This window comes from Betta splendens, chromosome 15 (genome assembly GCF_900634795.4).
Source record: "Betta splendens chromosome 15, fBetSpl5.4, whole genome shotgun sequence".
Lineage (NCBI taxonomy): Eukaryota > Metazoa > Chordata > Actinopteri > Anabantiformes > Osphronemidae > Betta > Betta splendens.
In genome coordinates this window covers 13,314,297-13,340,871 of record NC_040895.2, presented here as the reverse complement: position 1 = coordinate 13,340,871, position 26,575 = coordinate 13,314,297, and the positions used below count along the sequence as shown (strand labels likewise).

The window sequence follows — 26,575 nt, the reverse complement described above, 5'->3', positions numbered from 1 at the left end:
AGGTTGGTTAAATAGATAATGCGGACCGCAGGGTAAGTGAATTTCCCAGCCATTTTGCAGGCGGGTCACAACACAGTCATTACCTGTGTGGCATAATTGACAGTGAACACAAGCAATCCTGTTAATTGATTACCGGCGCCTGCGTTAATGGAAAATGCAAAGTCCCATTGTTTCCCCCCGAAGCCCCTGTCAGGAATATTTCCCCCCGACGGGCTTCCAGACCTTTCCCCATTCCCAGGCATATTTTCAGACAGTTTCAATCCAATGTTTGAAAACGTGCCGGAAGACGATCTAGAAAGATTTTTTCATAATGCACAATAAATATTATAAAACAGACCCGCGGGGGGGAAACGTGCCTCGTCAGGGATAGAACTTCATTAAAGTGCTGTTTTTTTTTCACCCAGGTTGAGATGAGGATGCGGGGTTTGGGCCCCGCTCCCCTCTCGCGCAGGATTCAGCCTCCAGCTCCTCCTCTGATGCATCGTTTGCATCAGTACTTGGGAACACTTGTCCGCGCGCTGCTGCACCTCCCCACAGTGCATTCGCGGACTCCACTTTACCAGGTGATGCCAGACGCGCGCTCCAGAGTGAAAATGATGTGTTTCTAGCGCGCCAGAAGTCGGAATTAACGTAGAATGGAGACTCGCCTCGGTCGCTGCCTTTTTGTCATTTTCTCTGAGTGGATTTGTCTCTTCACCCTAACTTCCATCCTGGGCGGATCAAAGGCGGATGTAAGGTGCGTTCCCTCGTGCCAGCCGCCGCTAATCGCCGCATTTCCTCGGGAGCTCTCGGAGCTGGATTTGGCTCATTTCGGCGACGCACCGGCGGAAGATTTGGCCGCGCCGCCGGAGGGGTCACCGGGCGCCAGACCCGACGCCGACCGCGACCGGGACCGGGAGCACGACGCTGCGGAATTAAGCGCGAGCGCAGAAAGTTCGTCCAAAGTGGAGCCACGGTTCGAGGGCGTCGACACAAGTTGTGTCCAGAAGGACGCGTTAGACGATCGCCAGAAACTTTCCGGCTCCAAAGTGTTTCCCGGAGCCTGTGCCCCGTCTGTCGGAAACGCAACCCACAACGGCAGCGGCGATGGCAAAAACAACGGCTTTTATGGGGAAAATGGGGCGCGGGTCGACGTGGCGGCGAACGGGGACGCGGATTTGGGCAGTTGGAGGCGAACCAGGAGGAGCGCAGAGACTTGGTCCGGATTGAGACCCGAGGGCGGCGAGGACGCCTCGGTTTCGGACCCGGACGAGGTACGGCTCACGGGTTCGACGTTCGCGCTCGCCGGGGACACGGCTCATAACCAGGCGATGGTGCACTGGTCCGGACAGAACAGCAGCGTAAGTAGTGGATGTGCTCCAGATTTACGCGTGGACCTCTTTTGACGCAGTGTGGTCGCGGTTGACTCACGCGCCTCGTGCGCTGATGTGACGAATGCGATGCTTTGATTTTGACAAAGGAGAAGCGAGGCGAGGTGCAGATTAAACGCTGTCAGGACTGTTGAGGCTCTAGAGGTGCGATTCACTCCTGGGTGTGTGCCCTCACCCCCCCCCCCCCCCCCCCCCTCTCCCCTCCGTCCCCCGCTTGTTTTTGTGAGTTGGTGTCCGTGTCATGTAGGATTGATCACTGATTGGCTCACTTCGCACAGATTAAAAGTCAAAAGTCCCGTCAAGGTAAAATAAAAAAGAATTTTAGTTAAAGTGTACTTTTATCTATTGTCTCCTCATTGTTATTCGACTTTTATTCCCCCACAAACAGACACACTGCTGCAAAATTGTGTCAAATGACAGGCAATATAAGCATTGATCCTTTGCATACAGGAAAGCAATAAACCTCATATATCTTCTTGCTCCGGGCTCCATAACAGAAATAGAATGAAATGGAAAAACTACTGTATAGAGCTCACCGTGATATTGTGCAGTCAGTCATTTTGGTTAAACAGGGTTTTAGCTGCTGAGTGTCTGAGATGCGGCTGAAGGGATGATTACACGGGTGGTTTTCCTCAAAAATAATGTCATATGAAATGATTTACACAAAGAAGTGCGTGGAGCCACGCTGAGTAGTACAGAAGCGTATAATTTAATAAAATATTCAACATGGCTACACAGAGAAGAACACTGCAGGTTAGAGGAGCAGATGTAGATGTTTAACCTCAGTAAAAGCTCGCTGATGTCTGCTAATAAAGACTGGAATCATCTACTTTTTATATTCTGAACTTCTGAGTGTGTGTGTGTGTGTGTGTGTGTGTGTGTGTGTGTGTGTGTGTGTGTGTGTGTGTGTGTGTGAATGTCAGGGCTCTTAAAATAACCGGGAGTGCAATAGGCAGTAAGCTCCTCCTAAGCCACTTACAGTCAGAGCGAGACATTAAAATCAATTCCCTCAAACACACGCATTCATGTAAAGTCCAGCTGAAATCAATCTTTTTCTCTGAGTTTGGCCGGAAGTCAAGGAAGAAGGTTTGAGTTTTATAGGTCCAGTGAAATGCGTGGTCGTCTGTCCTACTGAGATTCTTGGAAAGCAACTGTGTTTTGGCCTTGGGTCTTTGTTCTGCAGATCTGCTGTGAGACAACTATTTTTGGAGTTTGCATATTTGTGTTTTTGATGATTGATTTATAAAATGCCAGAAACTTATGAGTAGTTACCAGTTTTAATTTCAGCCCCGCAGTGTTGGTTTGCGTCTGTTGGAAAAGTTACAACACATTGAGTTATAGTAAAGTTGTGTTGAATATCATTTGGCTCCACAGACACATAGAACAGTGTGTCATTGGCATAGCTGGAGAAATGATAATGGCCATGGCAGCATGCAGAGCACAGGATCAGTACAGCTTCCTTTCACTTCACCAGAGGAAATGCTGAATGCCTCTTACATATAATCTATAAAAAAGATTACAGATTTCCTTTCAGGTTCTGCTTTTATGAGTCCATTCAGAAAGAAGGACCAACCTGATTGAAACATTTTATAAACCATTCAACTTCTTTATTGCTTGACTTCATATCACATTCATGTAGTTTGTTAACCAAATGAAGAAGATGGTTGTAATTCCGAATGTCCGTACGAGTACGGAGCTCTAGAGGCTGATTCCTGCTGAAGGGCATCGCAAGTCAAGCACCAGGCGTTATCACGCGTGGACAAATGCTTCCAGCAATGAATTATCGCCGCAACGCGAACCTGATGCTAAACTGACGGATGTTAAATCACAGAACAGTCACCAGGATTTCAGGTCGAAAACTTTTTAGTCCTTCTCCGAGAAATTCCCCCCCAGATGCCACAGAGACTCATTACGCCCACTCACAGCGTGATTTGTGTGTTCTGTCTTTGTACCTTCTGACTCGGCGGTCGCCTATTTTACAGCTGCTGCATTTTTCGGGGGACCTATTTAGAGTAGTAATGTATTTCCAAATTGGCCACCTTTGCTTCACTCTTACATAAACCTGCCTGTTCGCCGTTACATTTCACGCGCGATGACTGTAATCAGCCTCCCTGAGGAAAGTTTGAAGGCAGCTTTAAGGCAGCGGCACTCATGCATCATTACAAAAAGATAACTTTATCTCACAGGCTGAATCATGAGAGGGAGGGGAGAACGGAACGTTATTTAGCGCAGGTGTGTTCCACAGTAAATATAAGGATGCAGGGTTTTGTGTATAAATAAAACCTCCTCAAGCTCCTAATGCGGCTCGGTTTGACTTGTAAAGTGCGTCTTTCACATCATATTTTAACACTGGAGGCAACTGTCACTTGCTCGTTTTTGTCATACTGTGCATGGGAACACCTTCCTGCAGACGTTCCTTTTTTTAGCTGGAGCACGGCGTCTGCTCGCATTTCGGCGGCTAATTGTGATATCTGATAATTGGTTTAGCGTCAAGGCTGCAGGCCAGCAGCCAATTCGTACATACAGCCTCTGAATCATATGGTCTGAGGCTGGTATTGACTGGTGGTGGTATTTAGCTCCCCTTTGCTATTAATGCCATACATTTCCACTTGAAGCCTAGTTAGAGAATCTTCTCAGTTTTCTTCATTTGTCCAATTAGCACAGGCTGCACGCTACACTGAGACGACATTACACGCACGGCTGCTCAGCGCGTGCGCTTCTACCTCACGTCGGTGACGCGTTGGATGCTTTCAACCGTCCTCCCCGGATTTGGATCCTTGCACTCATTGTAGTACAGTCAAAGAAATTCCCTTCAACAAACACGGCATCGTTTTGATCAGCATTACTGAAGCGCCGCGTTTAAATGTTTGCTTTATCCTGTGCATTCAAGGTGCTGCAACCTTGAAGCGTTTACCTATAGGAGCCACTTAGGTGGATAAATAACTCCATTGTGCTCATGTGGCAGCGGCGGCGAACAGCAGGGAATGTTACAGCTTAAAAGTCTTACGGTTATTAGCTTTGCAGCGAAGCATATTCCAGTTTTGCTGGACTCTGATTTGGTTTGTCACTGTGATTGAAACCTAAATTACAGCTGGATCAGGCTGGGAGCAAACTGTAAATATTGGCGTGTTGATCTGTTCAAATACAAAATTCTCCGGCTGTGCCTCGTATTTGGGGTTTGTAAAGTCTCCTGTTGTCCGCCCTGTTGCCCTATCAGAACACAAGGCCTTTGTTGTGTTTACTTACACAGAACGGTGGAAACTAGCAATCTGTGCCGAGCGAGTAATTACGGCATCAAACTGTGGAAGCCTCTCTGGTTCAGCTGAATATGGAACAACTGGCAAAAGTTGGGCTGCTCGCTTGTTTCCCTGCAGCCGACGCGCGTCCTGCGCTCGCGTAGAACCGAGTCGTCCTCTCCCAGAGTGGACCAATCAAAAATACATGATGCGTCGCTGCTATTTGAGCGGGACCCACAGGAGTGAGGAGGGAGCGACCCGCTTTGCAGCAGGTGTCTGTTGTAAACGCACGCCCATGGTGCCAGGTAACAAAATCACAGCTGCCGACTCATTCGGCGCCACTAAAATAGCGGAGGGAGTAACACAACTTTCTCAACAGTGGAAAAGGCTGGATTACGACTCTACAAAGCGGTTTAGACGGGCGGAGACACAAATACATGCATGTTAGATTCTGACACTTTGCGAAGTTTGCTGTTCATTGACCTATAATGATGCCATTTTCCTCTTTTTTACCTGTTTGTGTTGTACAGTCAAGTCAATGTTGTAAATATTCATTATATGTGCAGATAAAATACCACATTCATGCATTTGGCACAGATGCTGCAGGCCTGTCATTTTTCATGAAATGCTGTTGTTACAGATGCCCCAGTGTTAAAGCGTCACTGTGTTACATCTTGGACATACAGCCCTGTGCAAGAGGATGGTCTCCATTCTCTATGGGGAAAATGTGCTTTATGTAATATATACAGTCTAACAAGGTTTGGCCGTTGGGCCAAACTTGTTTTGTCACCCAGTGCTATTCCAGGAGCTCGCAGCGTCTTGCACAGTGTTGACACGAAGACAAAGGTCATGTTACGTTGTACAGTTCCACCTAGAATGGAACAGAATACCAAATCAAAACATGGAACAACGGGGGTGCTTTCAAAGCAAACCTCAGCTTTCTTTAAACCCCAGCACAGTCTCTGTGAGAGCGAGAGAATCACAGTAATCTACCGCTGAGTTCATAATGAGCCTTTAGGATTTGTGTCTTAGACTCACTCACGCAGACTCCAAAGCCTTGAGTATTGACTAAACTTCATTTTTAATAATTCATAATAATATTTCTTTTTCATTTAGAACATTTGGGTCTGACAGCTGACTTTGTTCACCAAAATAAAAGAGGCCATTTCCTGCTTTCATGCTAAAGGCTGTTGTAGTGAATGAACACGTGTGAGTCAGTGAGTTATACCCACTGTAGCAGACTGACCAATAATTAAGACACCGCTTCTAATTAGTGTTTATAACAATCAGCAGGACACCCCCGACCTTGAAATTAGCTGTGGCTGTCTGTGCATTTATGTGCAAAGCGCAGCACCCATGGAGCCCAGGTGAGAGGAGCAGGCAGGTGTGATGGTTCAGGTTTCATGTGCAGAACCTTTCTCGGTGGATTCCAGTGTCTGGAATCAGCAGTAAAATGATTAATGTGATTAATACACGACAGCGTATGTAATATCTGTACAGTACGATGCTGTAGCTGTACTGTTTCTGCCTGCACTTTTGGAGTTTCATGCATCACCCAATGAAAGGTAAGGGAAATATTTTTATGGAAACCAATAAATCAGTCATAGGGAGAGAATTAAAGGACTGTGAAGCAAAAGCTTAACTTCGTGATGCGCCGTGCGAACTCAGATGGGTTCATTAGCCGAGCGGTGACGTGGCTCCTCTTGTATCTTTTCATGGTCGCCACCTTTATTCCTCTTTCACGGTTAGCCACAAAGGAGTAGCTAAAATAAACACAGCCAAGGTGGGAGAATGCAAGGACTGACAAAATCCAACTGAATTACCGATGGTCATAAAAAAACAGGCTTTTTAAATTACTTTTCAAATAAAACTCCACATCAGTTGAATCCACAGGCTTTTGTGGAAACCTAAGCGACGCTTGGAAATAAAAGATCAGGCTGATGTTTTTCCACATTTTTGGCAACATCCTTTTTTTTAAATCCAGAACCAGCAGCGAATGTCATTCAACACACAAACGAGCCGCACGGTCGCACTGACACACAACACACTGATGTTACCAGACTTATGTTGGCCTGTTAAGCCCCAAACACTGGAAGCAGATTCACAAGCATCATTGTGTAGTCCCTGTTTGATGTCGCTGCCCTGTTTGTTAGATTCACTAAAGGAAGATGACGATCGCGTGTCAGTCAGTCGTATTACAGGAGACATATTTCCATGCCTTTGTAGTTCCATCCACCTTGAACTTATTTCCAGCTTTATTAGCATTTTATTTATTTTATACCCAGTTTAATTTTTGCCTCGTGGCCATTTCTGATCTACTGACAGAAGCTCCAGCACGGAAAGTCTGACTGCGGCGTGTCTCGTTCTGCAACGCGGCTGAGCGGAATTTCAAACACTCCGCGGTGCTCCTGCGATTCGCATGTAACTGAACAGTGGGGTCGGTGCACTGGCTTCAAATGTCACTTAATCTGTGAAGTAGCGTCTTAGCTTATCTCTAAGGTGGGAGGAGGCGTCTCACACACACACACACACACACACACACACACACACACACACACACACACACACACACACACACACACACACACACACACACACACACACACACACACACAACGAGCAGTATTAATTCACTATTAGCATGCACTGCCATGTGTGAGTAACATATTATTTAGCCAGAATGAATGTCATATTAGGTCTAATCTATTAAAATGCCGTCTTTTCAAAGCGAGATAACCTTGGTGATGCTATTCAGCCTCCCCGCGTCTCGCAGTCTGAAAACACGCAGGTGAATGGGAGCGACTGAATTGCCGGTAGCTGTGAATGTGTTTGTCATTCTGCGTTAGGCCTGTGAGCTCAGTGCACGCGGGTACAGCCTGTCGCCCCCCTGTGACCTTGAGCACATCTGTCCAGCTTTGTTCCCCACTCCGTCCAGCTGTTTGAAATGCAATGGGTATAATGTTAATCACTTAAAATTCTCCGCAGAAGAAAAAGTTTCCTGGCAGCGTGCTTTATTATTTAAGAGATATCACAGGCAATAGAACCGCTTTGCTGTAAAAGAGCATTCCTGTGTCCTAATTGTAATCAGAAGCATTAAGCACTCGGGGCTGTGAGTGCCGGCCACCCTCTCTCAGCTCCAGCCTGCTCCTGCCTGTTGGGGCATTTAGCTGCTTTCTTTATGCTTCTTCGTGTCTTGGCTCAGTTCGTGGTTCCTTTAAAAACCTCGCGCGTCTGGAGATTTAGTAGAGTTTCTGCGTCTCTGGCTGAAAAGCTCTCGACCCTCGGAAAAAGACCCTCCTCGCCGCCTTGAGCGACCTGGAGGAGCAGCTGCTCGTCTTACAGTCACTGAATGTTTATGCCCCGCTCGTGGCTACTCAAGTCCGCGCTCATAGTATTTCCAGCCACTCGCCTCTTTCTAGTAGAGGGCTTTTCCTCCTCACAGATGTTGCGCTTGATCTGCTCCATTGAGCTTTTGGTGGGTCGTCTCGTCTGCCTCTGCCAACTGGAGGCGCGCCAGCTACGCAGTCATTCGAAATGGATGGTGGGCAAAGCGCTGTATTCGGCGACGCTCTTCGGCTCTACTTTAGCTTTGACTCAGCGTCCTTGAAAGAAACAACCTATTTGATCATTGCATCTGTGCGTTCTGTTGAGCTGGCGCTCGCTGTCTATGAGGCGCCCACTGTAGCTACTGTACTGTGAGATGAGCAAGCTGTCAGTGCTTCTCCAGTCCGTGATACGACCGACTATTCTATTCCACCAAAATAATTCAGTTGTATTCAATTATTAATCAGCAGTGTCTTGTGGCAGGCGAGAGGCTGCTATACCTCAACTACACACACTTCAGATAAAGTCTGTGAGAGATTGGTTCCACTAAGACAAAGGCAGTGATGTTATTGCTGTAATTATCCAGAGACTCGAGAGCGTGTTGTCATTTGTCTGAGGCAAAGAGCAGTAAATAATCACTGGAACGTCAACCAGAAAAGGTTATTTCAGGACGGAGGGAAGGAGAAATGTAGTCGGCAACAGAAATTAATGTTGACTGTCAATGACACGCAACAACTGAAAACTGAAATTACCGAATGCACAGAATGTTCTTCCATTTATTGCGCTGCGGGGCCTTAATGGATGTGTGACACTGTGAGAGCGGTCAATTAAAAGTTAGCGCCGAACGATCCGCAGCGCGTGACCTCTGACCTGCGCCGTGACTTTAAGGCAAATGAAGGCGAACGCGTCCAGTGGGACTTGAAAAAAACGGGGTCGCAGCATTAATGTCAATAGAAAAATGTAGGATGCAACAAAGTAAGAGTGTAACAGCAACATTTAACATGGCGTGCATGCAAAAACATGATTCACCTTAACGCTACATTAAATACAAGATGACATTGGATACGTTTTGGAGAAAATAGGTTAAAATAAAAATACAGTATACTGTGAAAAGCCTGAGGTTACTTGCTTACTAGCACGAATGGGGAAAAACAAAAGGAGGCAAAGATGAAAGAGAGACTTGAAAGTGCAGTGAATTTTCCCGTCTGCCTCGCTGTGAAAGCGAGAGCTCGCGTTTCCCAAAAATGTCAGACGGCTCCTTTATTATGATGCCCCTGTCAGAACCCGTACAAACAGCATCTCCTGCTTCGTGACATGTCAGATTTCTCATTAGCGCCTGTTTGTTCAGCTAAGCTAACGTCGTGTTCCGTAACCTGCGAACGCAGCTCTCCAACATGGAGCTGTTACGTGTTGATATTCATCCAGTTGGATTTTCAATAAAAATATAAAAATAAGGCTCCTGCGTGTTAAGAAGTTTCTCTCGGTGCGCAGGAGCTGGGAGGCATTCGCTTGTTTGACCGTATTAAGACTTCTCCTGATCGATACTTCAGCTCCGTTGACCTTTTTCCTGCGTTTCTCTCCTGCACACCTCCTCCACCTTTATTCTGCCGTCTCAGCACGTCATCTCAGACCTGCGAGGACGGATGCATGCACGGCACCTGACGTGTCCAGACCCCCCCCCCCCCCGGCTGGTGCTGTCCGAGTCCGCCCCCCCCCCCCCCCCCCCCCCCCAGAACCTCCACCCGTCGATCCTGAGCGGGGGAGGGCTGCTCCCGTTTCATGGGCTGAACTAAAGAAAACATAAATAAATCAATGAACTACTTTATTGTAAGATTTGGAAGACCGTGACTCGACCTGAGACGACTGGCGGCGCAGAATCCATTTTTTATAACAATATTCCTGGAAGATGGATAAACACGGGCTGGTTCTTAAAGCTCAGCACTGCGCAGAAACCACTGAGCTCAGACCTGCCAAGCCACCAAGCCTTCCTGTGGTGAGCTTCTCTAGCGCCTTGAAAACCCTGCAGAGTGTGGTTTTTGTCGGCGTGCTGCGTTCCCCCCCCCCCGGGTTTCCTTTCTTCTCCTCCGCGTGCTGTCTAACAGAGCAGAAACCCCATAGAAATCAGGCAGCGGTTATTTTACAGGATGAAATTAATTTGGCTGGAATGACGTATAATCGGGTCTTGTTCTTCCTCTTTGTCGGAGACGTGTCACGGCATCTGATCGTCTTTTTGTTCTCGGTGTGTTCATTATGTGCTCTGCCTGTTCTCGCTGTGTGTGAAAGCCTCAGATTGTTGGGATTCAGGCATCATGTGTTTCAACAGAGCCTCTATATGTTTAAATCCATTTGTGTAAGTGGTGAAACCAGGAAAGCCAGATGTGAGTCCATGAATCACAAACACCCGCTCAGTACTTTGCTGATGTCATCGTTTCTTTCTTTGACCCTGGTCAGTGTGTGATTCGACAGGGAGGCACTTGTGTCTCATTCATGAGTCACACTATCTGGCTCATATTTCAAATCGTAGCGTACTGAACTTGCTGGAAGTTTCCTTTTGGGAGTCCTGGCGATGACGTTTGGCAGAAGTGGGTTTTCGAACAATGAGAGGGAAATTCCTCCCCAGCATATTTATCAAATCAACAGATTTAGCTTATTTATGTCAGAGGACGTGCGCTTCATCGCAGAGTTCAGTGAGCTCGTAGTTTGTCATACAATCGATGGTTTACCATCTGATTCAGCATTTTAGGCGGCATAAGAATAAAAAACACCGTCTTGGCCCGGTGGCCCAACTTTTTGGCTGATTGGAGAAGATCCCGCCCACTCGCTGTGTGCAGCTCTGGAGCCCAGCAGTCCGGGTCCTCTCATCTGTGGCGAGAGCCCGAGCCCGAGGAGGAAGGTTCCGGGTGACTTACCAACCGCGCGGCCGCTCCCGCGCCGGCCGTCGCCTCAACGCGAGGAGTCTGATAAAATCAGACGCTCGCTGTCGTGCTTGAACGCATCAAACATCTGCTTGACGCTATCTCCATGCTCCACGCTATCTCTGGAACGGCCTTTGGCGCTTATAGTGATGTTAAACTGTGTTGTTCACACCTCCTATATGTACAGTATATCAGAAGCAGTAGTTGTACGTTGTGCACAGGAATGCTGTGAATGCATTCATAATGTATGACTGCTGCGACCTGCTATCTATGGAAAAGTCAACAGCTCTGACTTCAAACAAGCTAGCTTCCGCACAACATCTGGCCTATGAGGAAATGTTGCCTTTGTTAATGACGTGATATAAATTGATGTGGCAGACAAAAGCCTCCGTGCGCGGCGCGTCTCAGCGAGGTGGCACCGAGGTGCACAGGGGGCGGGCTTTCATGCGGGCCTGCGATGCTGCAGGATGAGCTGCAGATCTATAAGCAGTCTTTCTTCAGCGAGGGTCCTAAATGACGGCGTTTAGCGCCATGGTTTCATCAAGTCGAGCCTCATATTTCTGCCACGCCAGCGAATCGGCTCTCCAAGCTGTGTTTTTGATCCCTTAAATAGCATTTACTGCCACACTGTTAACACTTCCATGGTGTTAGTACGTCGCGTGCAGCTGTTCTCACCCGTCTCCTCCCAATTAGTGTGTCTTAGTTGTTAACAGATTCCGTATCTCCAATTTGGATATCAGCAGTTTTATAAATTCTTGGTGTTCTGTAGTAATGAGAAATTCAAACATGTATAATTAAAGCCGATTTAATCTTTTAATATCACCAGTGGATCACATGACTACTGTAATTGGATGTGTAAGGTGCCGCTTACATTAATGGAAACAGAGCGTTATCAGCCGCTTCTGGAGCTTCAGCGCGTCTTTTAGCCCATTGTTTTGAATCTGCGGCCCGCAGCCGGAGTGTTTTGATTAAAACACCGAGGCCGGAGGTCGGCGTGGGCAAATGCGATGGCAAACGCTGGGAGTGCGGGGGGCGCTCCCCTCCGCTCAGCGCGGCATCACGTCGTGTCCGTGCGCAAAGCGAAAAAGGTAATTAAACGAGCAGCTTTTAAAATTCTCAATACAACAAAATAAAAAACCCTAAAAAACAGTCAAAACTGTGCCCACCATTACTTTGAACGCTGATAGTGAGGTTTAATTTAAGAAGTGGCCTTGCATTATCTGGAGTAGGAAGGTCGCTGCTTCTGGAAACATACATTGCTGTTTTACAGTGGTTTTAAATGGTATGTGACAAACAGATTATATATTTGAGTGCAGGCAGAAATGTTTGGAAAATGAGGCAAAGAAACACATCTACAGACTCTGTCTAAACAATTCCCTCTAAACATTCTTTGCTTATTTGAATTAGCATATTTTTAGTTTTCGGCTGAGCCTATAAATAGTCAGAGCAGGTAAAAGCGGGTCATTTGTTTTGGATGAGGCAGGAAAACACCTCGCGTTAACTTTTCTTTTATTGTCATATTTGTCTTTATTATTAATATTCCAGTCAGTAACGCCCGCAACAATTGCGTTTATGGAATCATCCATCTGTTTAATTACTGTGACTAAATGTTATGACAGTTTTATTGATGAGGCAACTTAATTCCAACAGCTGATAAGGCCTGGATCAACGGGTTGCAGAGAGTGGGAATGAATTGCTATGTGCGCTCCGTCGCTCGATCCATTTGTCTCAGGTGTTTATCCTCCGGTAGCAGAATGCCCCCTTCTTCTCTTCATACAACAACCATTTCACACCCCTAATCTCCTCACCCTAAGCTTTTTAAGTCGCCATTAAAGCCCCATTCATTCTTACATAATGATCAAACTCATCCCAGTACATTTACCCCCAAGGTTTAAGATTTACAAAGGATTAGAGGTGGAAAAATCAATTTTCCTGCACTTGAATGTCAAGTAATCCAGTTTGGAGATGTGTTGCTTCCACGGCAGCCTAATGGCCTGTGGACCACGTGGCTGCTGACATTAAACGGGAAATTCAAATAGGGAGATATGCTAATGCCTACTGTACGACGTATTATTTAAATTCCGAGGGTGAGTTTACACTGGGTGCAATCATTAGAAGAGGATCTGTGGCTTCAGAAAGCCATTTAATGGCATGTGACATGCTGAACTTCAAACACCTGTTCCACGCCGTAATGTCCACAAAGTGAATATTGTATCACAGTATTGATGCAGTAACTGCAGCTGCCGAGCTTCACCTTACACTTTCAACATCCTTTCAGAACATGAGAAACATTTCCAGACGGCAATAAGGTGGATGCAAATTAGACCCGACCGCGATCCTGGATCCTTCCCAAGCAAATGCATAAAGTTAATTGGCACCGAGAAGAGGGGATATAATTTGTCCTAATTCTCAGGCTGCTATGGGTTGTTGCATTGTGTATGACGGCGTTCATGGGGGCAAGGCTTTTGGAGGGGTTTTTATTGGGAGACCATAAATCTCTCTGTTATCTGAGTCGCAGGTTTCTTGCTCGGCTTATTTGTCAAAAGCGCAAACAAAGACATAAACTATCATCTTTAAATGAATCACATTAACGGCAGACGTTCAGACGTTTGTGGCGTCGCAGAATGTCGGTGATATATTGTATAAACAGACAGAACTCATGTGAGCATAATAAAGCCCTAACAAGATGTTCCTCATACCGAATGCACTGTTAACTATACAATCAGAAATGAATAGCTGATTGACACCCACTGGGAAGTAATCAGCAGCTATTTTAATAAACATATGAAAGCAGCACATTTAAGCACAGAATAGGAAACATGATCTTAACATAATTGACCACATTTGCATTTTGAGGGTTGAGCTAAAAATAACCAATGCAATAATGACAGCATCCCGGTTAATATATACCACTGGATGAGAGCTGTATAATATATAGACCGTTGGTATTGACCCGTTTGTGTCACTGGGGCCGACGTATTTAAACTTTAACAGCATCCTTGTTTACATGACGCTCTTGTTTTAGGGAAGGTAACAGCTGGTAATTAGCCGTTAGCTACGAGGGGCCGATGGGCCGCGCGAAGCGGCGCCCCCCGGGGAGCCGTGTGATCTGCAGAGTTTATGATTGCTCAGCGCACAATGGCCGCTGCCGGGGTGATTAAATGTAAAGAGCGCGGGGCCACGACGGCGACAGTGGACGCGAGGAAACGCTGACACGCTGTAAAAAGGGAAGGCATGAAGCTGCAAAATAATCCAGCGAACCAGCGCGGCCGTAGCTCATGCCTCAAGATTTGAGCGCGCACACACACACACACACACACACACACACACACACACACACACACACACACACACACACACACACACACACACACACACACACACACACACACACACACGTGCAAATTAAAATACTTTCTCTTAAAATTAAATAGGGGGAATAAAAGTGTCCACGTTCATTAATACGCGTCCTATTTACGAGGCATCTTGATTTATTTGTGCACGTGCATTAAGTAAAACCATATGTGTTATTGTGAACCGCATTCGCCGCTGACATACTTTATGATCCTCCTTCAAACAAGATGTGGGTGATATTTACGAGGTCTGTCTTTCTGTGCCGGGAATGAATTACAGTGTTGACTTATTTATTCATTTAGTCATAGAGTTCACCACTGGTAGCCGTTGCTCTCGGTCTCCTGGGTCTTAAAACCATTATACCCCTCGTACGTGATCAGCTTCTCACCGGGAAATATGCAGAAGGTTCAGCTCTACAGCAGGCACAGCAGTGGGTAGAGGAGCCTTCACAGTTTTGCTTGGTTTTTAATAAAGCTGTGCCTGTCAGGGACTTTCAAAGATGCGCTCGGTTGCCTCGGATCCTCTTTTTTCCTCTCCGCTATGTGACACTTTATAGTTGCTGTTTTTCAACCTGATGATACACTCCTTCGAAGCTGGTAATCTGTCTGATCTGTTTTGTAGGTGATCCTCATGTTGACAAAGTATTACGACTTCAACTCCGGCAGAGTAACAGAGAGTTCTTTATGGAGGTAAGATCTCCTGTCTGCTATTAGCGCCTGCGTTCGCTCCGTCACGCGGCTAAAACGCGGCGCTCGTGCAATAAATCATCCCCTAATGAAGGCGATAATGTTCAATTAGCCTCTCTTCACTGATATCAATAGGGCAGATAGAACACGAGATGCTCTGCAAAACACCGCGCTTAAATAATAAACAATACACATTTCTTATATAGTCCACAAACCCACAAACCGGTTGTGCATCAGTTTAAGGCATTTATTGTGTTTTATTGTCACTAAGCAACTGGCATTAGTGTCTATTTTTCTAAATCAAAGTAGTACAGTAGCATTTCGTTTTGAAGGACAATCAATATTTTAATCATATCAGACAATAATAATAATAATAATAATGGTTGTGTAACTTTGCATGCCACACTACAGTTTCCTATTTATTTTCATAATTAAAAAAAAGTCTCCATCCATGTAGCAAATTGCTTCATGACTTCTGCTGTTGCAATTTTCTGCTTGCCTGATATGCTTAATGATACCATCAGCATCCCAACTAGTAGGTGTTGCTCCAGCCCCTTCCACCCACTGCCACAACTTATTTAATTGATCCTATAATTGAATTTTAGGTCAACTGATTATGGGACCACATACGAGAAGCTTAATGAGAAAGTCGGGCCTAAAACCATCCTGAGCTACTTGTACGTGAGTCCAAACAATAAAAGGAAGGTAAGTTTACGGTTACCTGTACTGTGTGTTGCAAAGTTGTGCATTTGTGGGTTGAATCTGTACGTTATTGCCGTTGCTCAGCAGCGTTATTAGCATGTTCCGTACGTAGCAGTCCTGCAGATCCTGTTCTGAGCAGCACATTGCAGCGGTACACTTAAGCCCTGCGGAATGGATGCTGTCAAGGTGGGCCATTGATTCTCTTGTCTCCTCTCTTGTCTCTCCTCAGATCATGTTACTGACCGACTCCGAGGCGGAGAGCAGCCTGCTCATTAGCCTCGACGAAGGGGCGTCCTATCAGAAACACAGCCTAGCCTTTGATATCCTCAGCTTGCTGTTTCACCCTGAGCAGGAGGACTGGATCCTGGCTTACAGCCACGACCAAAAGGTAGCGCGTCGCTGTCAGATGGCTTGAAAAGCCTGGAAGGAAAACTGAAAACGTGAGAGTAAAAAAAACAAATCTGAATGGTAATAAGGGATGTTTGTGTGGTTTGCTTTCTGCTGGGATGCCTTTGTTGGGGCCGTCCCTGCTGTTTGTTATATCACAAACCTGTTGGCTCAAGCAAAGGTACCATCTTTGAGGAGCGACACACAACATAGGTTGCGGGTGTGTATGAGGAAAGCAGCCGGCGTTCAGGACATGGTCCAACACACCTGCCGCTTAAACCAAGGCTGCAATTTCCAAAAGTGAAGCATCTGAACACCTGAACTCTTAAAGTCATAAGGTCTGACTTTAAATGGACATGTCCTAGAAAGCAGAGGGGAAAGTTAACAAGGGAGACACACCCACGCGCACACACACACACACACACACACACACACACACACACACACACACACACACACACACACACACACACACACACACACACACACACGTAAACACACACCCTTCATTACTTTGTGTGAGAACCCTGCTGTCTGCTTTACTCAACAGCACAGACATCAAACTTGGCCTCCCCAGCCCGCTATTGGAAGACTTGATTTTCAGAGAGAAAAACAGTCAAGGTCTGAGAAGTGAGATAAATGGTGCAAGGGAGGAAGATGAAAGCTTAGTTGAGACGGGTCAAAATAAAGACGCTCCGGAGAGGTTTGCCTTCAGGTCATCCTATATCTCTGTAGAGATAAATTTCATCTGTTTTTTTCCCCTCTTTTATCCAGTTAGAATGAAATTAATCATAGCTTGGTTTCATCTTACAGCTATTGATCGTCTATCATGTCTTTTAAAAGTTGTAAGCTCCTAGATAAGTCAAAATGATGTTGCTTATCCCTGTAAAGCTCAGAGCTTAAGATCCTCGCAGAGCGATCATGACAGCAGGATGACAGGCCGACCGAACGCTCGGACAAAAGTTTATCTTGTGTAAAACACAAGTATCAAGGATTTTGGAAAAAGACCTGACAATAAAATTATTTCAAGACGGTGGACGCACCAAAGTCATGGAGACACGTTCATTTGATATGTGCTCCTTTTTTTCCAACGTGTCCAAATAAAAGAGCTAAAATATTTCCTTCTTTTTTTAAACCCAACTTCAAAGTATCACATCACTTTTACATGAGCTGATACTTTACTCATCAGTGTTGCATTTACTGAAAGAAAATCTGCATATTTCCCTTACAAAAATCTACAAATTTGACAGCTGCTCGATAATACGGTCGGACGTGAATCTGGTCCTCTAAATATTCTGCCTTTGAAAAGGATTCTGGATCCTGGAACTGCTCTAATTTATGCATTCCTCTCATTTTCCAGCTCTACGTCTCCGTTGAGTTCGGGAGGAGGTGGCAGCTCGTGCATGATAACGTCGTCCCCAACAGATTCTACTGGTGAGATCAAAACTCACAGCGGCCACACATTTTGTTATGCACTAAGCCATAATGCATTTACAGCCATTTGCAAAGCGGGGCGGGTAACTTTTGGGTTCCTCACCGCCCGCGTGCGCGGTTTAACCCAACACCGACACACGCACAATGAATATTACATGTCGCATGATCATTTTTAGAGCAGGAGCAACAAGTCGGGGTCGAACATGCAATGTTAACACGCGTGCACTCTGGAATATCAAGTATTAAAATAGTTTGCGTCCGTGGTGGAGGAAATGAGCTGATGCACCTGTGGAAAATGTGAAGCCAGTAAATGTCCTGGGCCTCTTCGCCTCCTAAATGATCACGTATTAAAAGCACATCTGACATTAGCGTATGTACTCTGAGCCACATTCGCTGCTATATGTGGTAAAAAGCTAATTAATTCTGTATATACTGTCTCGTGATATCAGGAGATGATTAATGACTCTTAGTGAAATCCTGAACAAATATATAATTAATTAAATACAGCAACAGGAGGTCAGAGCGGGAGATTGTTAAAGCTGATGTATTTTAGTTTTAATAACATTTAGATAAGTAATTAGTAACTGGAGTTGTTGTATATGTTTAGCAATGAAGTTATAAAGCGTCATCGGCAGGAAAACAACTAATGCGTTGGCTGTACGTGTTCAGCACTTATGTGCACGCCATTAATTTCCACCACTAATTACAGCAAAGGTAAAATTAAACAAATCAAATGCTGTCACACGTTTTAATGCTGTTTTCGCCGTCCGTCCGACCGAGGTAGGATTTTTCTGAGGCACGTCTTGTCGCTATAAATAATGCATGTAGGATGTTTTATTTTGTTTTATTTTTTTTCTACATAATGTGCCAAGGCTCTAGTTTACACATACAGATTAATATTTGTTCCCTCGGTTATTGTCCGCTCATGAAATATTGTCTGGAGAGTGTTGTGATGCCACCGTGGATTCCAAATCAAATAATCTCCAAACATTATCCATCAGTTTTTCATTTATTTTGCATGATACATGATGCATATTGAAAGGAGTCTGGGCTGGCAGGAAGCTTCTGGGGTCTCTTTTAGCGCTTTAGTGCTATTAGCTGTAGGATTAAGGCCCAGGATAAAGGTTTCATTTAGAAAGATTTTATTGTTGTTGGCTTCAAAATCCTTCTTACAGCCTTGTCCAGAGAATTATAAAAGCGATCCATCCAGTCAGAGGCTGGAGTGACCGGCCGTACTACTGCTGCACCCAATTCATCATTTACAGTGGGCTGAAGCAAGATGTTAATAATACTAATGTAAATAAAAATAACTTCAGGAGCGACTGATATTAGACGAGACAAAGCACACAGACTCTTAGCTCTTGTTTAATGAGGCTTTGTATCCCCAAAGGAGCTGGATGTATGACACTCATTTTGTGTGGAGACTGAGAAGTAATTAAGCCGCATTGATTTATTTTTCTCATTTCTCTCCTTTTTATTCTTCTTTTTTACGTTCGCCGTAGCTCGCAGCGCTCTTCACTGTAAAGTCTGTGCGATTTGTTTTATTCATTGCGCCTGGAATTGTCAGTCACGTGTCAGTGAGATGGAAACTGGCTTCATACAGTAGCTGGAACATTAGACTGCAAACAAAGGACACATGTCCCCAGCTGCACATTTCAAATTTAAAACTTCCGCTTCGCATAACTTTCTTTTGCCGTGGTTGTAATTTAGGGCATAATTTTAGGTTTGTGTTTCGCTTTCGGAACAATTTGCACTGAACATCACGCTGTAGTCTGTTTAAAAAAGTACAAGTGATAGCAAATAAAGATTTTTCCTCATTAACCTGAAGATAATTAAGACACAAAAGCATGTATGATATCATTTTTAAATCATTATGCTAATTAAGGAAGTGGCGGAGTCAGAATCAGCTCCCTGAGTTCTACTCAAAAGCGCTTCACTGGGTTTTGGAGGAAATTCTCCCTCAACCATCAGTGGTTCACAATAAAGGGCTGTTTTCAACATGGTGCATCTCATGTAAGGAAATCTGACAATGTGATTTACAAACGCATGTCCGCGGCAACCTGGCCCGGCCCACGTAGCGCTGTTAGTTATGGGGGGGCACAGTGTAACGTTGCAGGGGCTTATTTAAGACCAAGGGCTGCTGTTCGCTGATAGAATTGGATGAAGTATTTGACAGAAAGTCCATTAAAAGAGATGAAGCTGTGAGGCAATTACAGAGTGCTGAGGGAAGCAGGATGGGGGCTTTCTACAGTCTAGTTCAGACACGCTATGGAAAATGAGAAGAAACCATTTTCTGTCACAACAGCTGCTATTAATACAACAAGTGGCCACTCCTGTCGCTCTGCACTTAACCGCGTTCATGAGGAATCTTTATTGAAAGTGAATGAAATGGCTAAGTACACCTTCGCCATCAGGAGCAGGGCAGGTGGAATGTCCGTGGGGCCAGAGTTCCTAGATGGGGCTGTCGCATCAAAGCTCCTCAGGGAGCAGTGACGATCACAGCTGTGTGTCTCAGTCTCCCCCAGAGGTTCCGAATGAGTCGAACCCCACGGCTGCAAACAAATTAATATGAGGACGATGGGAAATCGAAGGTTTTAGTGTAATAATAACAGGTGCAACTTGTCTTTATGTTCGGTTACTGTATTGTAACAAGCTCCTTCAGGGCCTTAAGCATTTTAAAGCGCTTCTTAACAAAAACAACACAAGTCTACATTCTAATGAAAACTACGCGAGAGGGAAAAATCTGTGTTTGGCTCCACGACCTGAGCCGCGATGGTGATGTTGCTTCATTTTAAGATCCATCAACCTCGCGCAAGATGTCATCTTTCATTATTCATGGCCAGTGTGTTGATTAAATTTTCATCACCACGTTGCAGGTCCAGACTGGGTTTGGATAAAGAGCAGGGAATGATCCACCTGGAGATCAGCGTCGCCGACGGACGTAAGCAGCAACACGTCGCCGAGCTCCACGCCGTCTCATAAATCACACCCTGAATCCCGATTTCGTAACAAGCCTCCTCCTCTCTCCCGGCTGAAACGCACGAGCAGGAAATAAATGTTTGACGGGCTGGCGTGTGACTGGGCTCTCTCCTCGGCCGCGGCGCAGAGAGGGGACGCTTCCAGGCCCCGTGTGCCGGTGCCCCGTGTGTCCCCGGGGAGCCCGCCTCATTGGGCCGACGCTAACACACTGAGGCAGCGCTCTCTGCTTTATCTATTAGTGAAAATAATGATTGGCCTCCAAAATTTTGCCTCTATGCTTGACTTACTGTAATACCGTCAACATAAGCAGCGCTGAGCCTCGGCTGTGGACCGCGGGAGGCTGTGTGCTGTGTTTTTAGTGCTCGTTTCTTGCTTACCCACAGGGTCACAGTACATAACTTGTAAACTTCAGAACTGCTCTGACGGAAACAAGGGCAGGCCTTTCCCTGGGTTTATCATCCCTAATTCCCTGGTGGTTCAGGATGAATACGTTTTCATCCAGGTGGGTTTTTATTGCAAACTCTGGCTTCATTAAAAGACAATTTCAAGCTGTAAAATCTCTGCATTCAATTGCATCTTAATGTACAGTCGTGTTTCTCATTAACTAAAAGGGCCTATTATCCTGGGAAAGCGTGGCATGAAATTAAAAAACAGTGTTGTGTGTTATGTTTATGCTCTCCACCAAAATGCGCCACCGTCTTAATTACTAACAAGCCCATAGTGTTGATGACGGTTTAAATTGTTTGATACATGCTGTTAGCTATAAGTGTGGGTTTATGAATATGCAGCTGAAATGTAAATCCTGCACCTCTAGGTGCCGGTCGGCGGCCAGCCTGTCCATTACGTGTCCTACAGACGGAACGCCTTCTACCCGATGAAGCTGCCTAAGTACACGCTCCCAAAGGTGAGAGGATGCAGAGCAGCGCCATGACGACGAAACTGCGCCGAGATTCTTCAAACCAGTTTAAACACGGCTGCTCCTAATTACTTCCCAGCGTTTTCTGGCACAGCTCTTTCATTATTCTCCTGGAGATTGATTTCAGTGTTTGTAACCCATGCCCAGGTTTTAATCAGTAACCCTCCCGTCTGCGTCAACACGTGTTTACTGAGCGCGCTGAATCCGGAGTGTGGCGTTCGCTGATCTTTTAAGGCGCAGGAAAAGTCTGCTCCGCGCCGGTTTCCCTCCACCCGAAGCGCAGCGGGGCGGCTGCATAACAACGGGAGGGAGGTGGAGCGCTTCCATCAGGCTGCCCGTCCAGCCCTGTCTCGGAATTTTGATGAAAGGGGGAAACGCGTAGCAGATTCAGCCCAATGGAACGGCGTTAGCGAGGCCCCGCGAAGCGCTTGGGACCTAAACGCTGAACATATCAAGAAATAGCCAATCACAAATCACTCGCTGCTTTTGGGCCCAGGCCACTAATTGACCCAGTTACTCCCTTATTCAGGATTTGCAGATAATCAGCACAGACGACAACCAGGTGGTGGCGGCGATCCAGGACTGGCACCAGAACGACTCGTACAACCTGTACATGTCCGACTCCAGAGGGCTGTTCTTCACCGTGATGCTGGAGAACGTCGTGAGCAGCGGGGGGCCGGAGGGCAACATCATGATAGACCTGTACGAGGTAGGCAGCGCTGTCATGCCTTTACATGCTCGCGGGCCATTCTGGCACGTCCGCCTGGACCCGCTCCAAAGCCCTGACCTGGATTTGTGATGGCTGTAGTCCTCCTGCAGCAGAATCCGGCCAGAATAACACACAGTATACAGCATGTGCAAAGCGTTAAATCTCATCTCCACGCTTCACACACGCATGCAGCGGTTTGAACGCGTCGTACGTTCGATTAACTTCTCCAGCAGGTCAGTGGATGATTAATTAATCAAACGGTTGGGAAAACATTTTTACTCGCAAAAACATTTAAATCATTCATCAAGCAAACACTACAAACCTTGCACTTTCTCAACTTGAAGAATTGGCGTTTTGTCTGAATTTAAATAGATTATCCTTCATTTCTGTTCCTCAGCAGAAAGGGCTCCTGTGACGCGCTTATCAATAATAAAAACGCCATTTGCAGCTGTAATTAGTTTCTGTAGAAAGTTTCTTCTTCCTGATTCATTAACCCATCTATTTGTTGCATATCTGGGGAGAACTCTGTTTATTCTCTGTATATGTAAGAGCACTGAACCAATTCCAAGTACGGAGCGCTCGTCTACAACTTCTCCGACTTCCTTAAGTGAACCCTGCGCTCAGATGTCACCATAATGGAACAGATGTCGGCGCATCACATTTTAATCGCCGCCGCCTTGATGCCTCTCCCCCCCGTGTCCTTTCTGGCTGTTTTTATTCATCTTGTCCATCCCTGTGACACGAACGCGCCCCCGACCCCGTCTCCAGGTGGCGTCGGCGCGAGCGGAGGAGGCGCCGGTGTCGCCGGCCGCCCGCAGTCACAATACGGGGCGAAATAGCAGGTTTTACCCGCGCCCCGGACACACTCTATCCGTGTTGACAGATGTACTATGAGTTCGCAGTGACTGCACATGTATGCATCACTTTGGATTATCCTCACGCGGAGCCGGCAGTAAAAGCATAACACTGTTCCAAACACACACCTAAGATGGCCATCAGCACCGGTTATGCTCACAGCTCAGAGGCTTCACACACATTTGGGGCTGCGGGAATGTTGGGCCGCGGCGAGAAGAACCGAGGCCGGTCATTCTTTCACTGCGCTTCATAAATGTGCGCTAGAGTGATAGCTGCACATAAATAAAAGGGGGAGACATATCTCAGGGCTGTGCCATATGTTGTTTGGAGTCCTACAGATGGTCCAAAAAAGTGCTCCCTGTCAGAAAAACTATCATTGTCAGACGTCTCCTCCTCCCTGAACTTTACTTAAGTTTAAATAATTTAGTTTCCCCCCCTCGTTTTGGGGGATTTTTGTTATTTTTCCTCCCACCGCTCTGTGTCTCTCATGTTCGCAGGTTGCCGGAATAAAAGGGTTGTTCCTGTCAAATAAAGTTGTCGAGAACCAAGTGAAAACTTATATCACATACAACAAGGGGAGAGACTGGCATCTTCTTCAGGCTCCGGCAACCGATCTCCAGGGAAACAAGGTCTATTGTGAGCAAGTAAGTGGGCCAGTGACAGGAGATAGATTGGATTATTTGGGTTTTCATTATGTGCTCGGAAAGTGCTGCAGCGGATCGTGTCATGCCGTGATCAAAGACCGCAAATAAGCGTGTGTCACGTCAACACTGAACCTGTCAATAAGTGGAGGAACCTTTCAAATAAATCAGGATATTAACGCAGCTTTGTCATCACTTTATGATTTATTGTTGTGATAATAAATGCAACATTTGTTTTAAGGAGCTACTCGTCGGTATATATTTAGCTTGCTGCACGTTGTGACTTCAGCGAACGCGTCTCCGCTGTGTTTCTCAGCCCTACTGTTCGCTCCATCTGCACCTGCATGTGACGGAGAATCCCTACACCTCCAGAAATATTGTCAGCAAAGACTCAGCCCCAGGAATCATAATAGCGTCAGGTGAGGAGATTATTTGATTTGCACTCGGAGCCGCTCATCCATACTGTTGTTTACCCTCATCCCTCACGCCGGCCTGTGATCGTATCCCTCAGCCCTCCCAGACAAATCCGCCCCGTTCGCTTCTGTTCCCACCACCTTCTCAGCCTGCAACACTTTACTCCGAGTGAAGTGAAATCAATCTTTCCCGCACATCTGTCGTTTTCTGCGTTAGTGGATATAGCTTCTCATAATGCCGCATCATATTTCAACAAGCAGCCTCCCTGCATGTCGTTTATGCAGTAACTGATACACTGTCACAATCGAAAAAATGAAAGTTTATATTATTTATATTACTTTTTTTTTATCATAGGTGTGATTGGACCTGAGCTGACTAGTACTAACGTCAGTATTTTCATCACATCAGATGCTGGAAACACCTGGAGAGAGGTATTAATAGTCTTCATATTTACAGAAATGTTGATTAATATTTCCCATTATATGTCGCTGGATTTCCATTATCTGCAGAACAACAGTGGAAGAAAAGTATAAATCTGAGCGTCATGCGGTTGCAGCTCCTGTGTTTTACTTCACGGTGCGACAGTTGCAAAGGAATAAAAAAGTGCGATTTGACGCTCGGCGTTGTGCAGCTTCTATTTGTAAAATAAATAAAGATGAGTTTTCACCATCGGCTTAAGAATCCAGAAATCCACAACGAGAACAACACGAGCTTGACGGCGATGTTTTATTCAGACGAGCCAGACTTTGCAGTGAGGTTTAAGCCCCCGCTTGCTCTTTACGCTGCACGCGGAGGCCTGCGTTTGAGCCTGGCGTGATGAAGTAAAGCTGCTTTTGTTTGCAGGTTTTTCAGGAGGAGTACAGCGTGTTTTTCTTGAATCAGGGAGGATCTCTGGTGGCCATCAGGCACACACCTCTGCCAATTAGACACATTTGGTAAGGCTCTCCGAGGACGCGCCTCGTCTTTTTAGGGCCTATACTCAATCTTCAAAACAGGGAGCGAGACGGCTCTCCTGCTGAGGCTTTTTCGTACAGAACTCAGCTCTATTTGCGGCTGGTCTGTCTGTGATCCGACCATTGTTCTCTCCCTCAGGCTGAGTTTTGATGAGGGCAGAAACTGGGACAAATATAGCTTCACCTCCTCTCCGCTCTACGTTGACGGGGTGCTGGGGGAGCCTGGAGAGGACACCCTCATCATGACGTAAGACATGAAGGAACGTGCAAGAGCTGATGCTTAATTGCTGCACTCGCTAATTATATGTTAGCCTGATCAAGACTTAGAAGAGCACATAAATTATCCAGTTTTTAAATGGTTTCATAAGACTGAGAGAACAGAGAATGTAGAGAACGGAGATTTAAAGTCAGCGCTTTAAAATGACCCAAAGTCAACTTTTGTGCACAGGCGAATGTTTCTTGACTTTACTTCATGACTTGTTTGTGCAGGATATTCGGCCATTTCAGTCATCGTTCTGAGTGGCAGCTTGTCAAAATTGACTTCCGGTCTATTTTCCAACATCAGTGCACATCTGAGGATTATCTGACCTGGCAGTTACAGAGCGAGGTAAGGAGGCGCTGGTGCTACTCGACTGATTAAACCCAACTTAATCTCTTTGATTCACTCACACAATGAAAGCAAGATGGCAAAAAGACAAAAAATGAAGAAGAAAAAAAAAACGAACTCTCTGAAATGTTTATGATGCATTATTCATCACAGGGCAAAGTATGCATCATGGGAATGAAGCGAATCTTCCAAAAACTAAAAGCAAACGTTCGATGTGTCAAGGCCAGAGATCAGTATATTTCCCAGATGTCAGACTCCTGCCCATGTACAGAGGCAGATTTTGAGTGGTGAGTTCCATGCTCTGCAGCTACTCTTTTCACTTCATTAAATCCAGTGCACAACACTTTATCAGCCTCCAGAGGCAGAGTCTGTGAAGCAAACCTAGGGCACAACAAGGGACGGCTTACGTTTCGTAATTCACCACTTCTTATTTTTGTTTTCGCTGTATTTTTTGTTAAATGCAGAAATAACAACCAATCACCAATCGTATCAGACCGTAGTCAGCTGTGTATGTCTCGCATCCTGACACGTGTCCGAAATCACACATAAAAGTGTTAAAAGGTGTTTTAAGAGCGATTCCTCTTAGTGGAACGCTCCCAACAGACATAATATGAAGCTCAGAAGTCACAGTTGTTGCGTGTTCCGCTTTCACTGCACTTGAATAGATTTCCATAATGAATAGCACTAATACTTCACTCTAGAGCCTATTATAAAATGCTTCCTTATGTCTAACAAGTATCACTTGAAGTCAGAACTTGATGTCTCATGCTTTCTTTTATCTCTCTGAACAGCGCGAACTAGTATATTACAAGCTTAACACCACTTTGCCACTAAAAGTCTTATTAAACTTTTCAACTCCGGCTTCTGAGAGCGCGCTTCCCTCAGCATGATGAAAGATGCATGACAGATCCCTCTGACTTTTCCAAGGTATAATTATAGTCTGTGTAAACACGAACAATGCTTTTTTTGCTTTAGAGATTTGATACATAAAACATCAAATCTCAAAGACTCCGAGACGCTGCGCTGTGAAACTTCTCCCGCCTCGAACACCTCTGCTCGCACAAGACACGGACTTTATTGTGTACGAGTCTGT

General features: G+C 45.7%; 1 protein-coding gene across 1 annotated transcript in view; it reads left to right on the top strand.

Moving 5' to 3' along the window:
- Positions 1 to 429: 429 nt before the first annotated feature.
- Positions 430 to 26,575, top strand: part of LOC114870378 (VPS10 domain-containing receptor SorCS1-like) — a 35,834-nt gene continuing 9,688 nt past the window's right edge. Inside the window, exons 1-16 of the mRNA XM_029174890.3 lie at positions 430 to 1,340; positions 14,821 to 14,888; positions 15,491 to 15,590; positions 15,817 to 15,975; positions 17,335 to 17,408; positions 20,285 to 20,349; positions 20,771 to 20,889; positions 21,202 to 21,291; positions 21,833 to 22,012; positions 23,365 to 23,511; positions 23,825 to 23,927; positions 24,277 to 24,353; positions 24,766 to 24,857; positions 25,015 to 25,122; positions 25,365 to 25,482; positions 25,636 to 25,769. Of these exons, the coding sequence (XP_029030723.1) occupies positions 636 to 1,340; positions 14,821 to 14,888; positions 15,491 to 15,590; positions 15,817 to 15,975; positions 17,335 to 17,408; positions 20,285 to 20,349; positions 20,771 to 20,889; positions 21,202 to 21,291; positions 21,833 to 22,012; positions 23,365 to 23,511; positions 23,825 to 23,927; positions 24,277 to 24,353; positions 24,766 to 24,857; positions 25,015 to 25,122; positions 25,365 to 25,482; positions 25,636 to 25,769 (2,339 nt within the window). The 5' untranslated portion in view covers positions 430 to 635. The remainder of the gene's footprint in view (positions 1,341 to 14,820; positions 14,889 to 15,490; positions 15,591 to 15,816; positions 15,976 to 17,334; positions 17,409 to 20,284; positions 20,350 to 20,770; positions 20,890 to 21,201; positions 21,292 to 21,832; positions 22,013 to 23,364; positions 23,512 to 23,824; positions 23,928 to 24,276; positions 24,354 to 24,765; positions 24,858 to 25,014; positions 25,123 to 25,364; positions 25,483 to 25,635; positions 25,770 to 26,575) is intronic.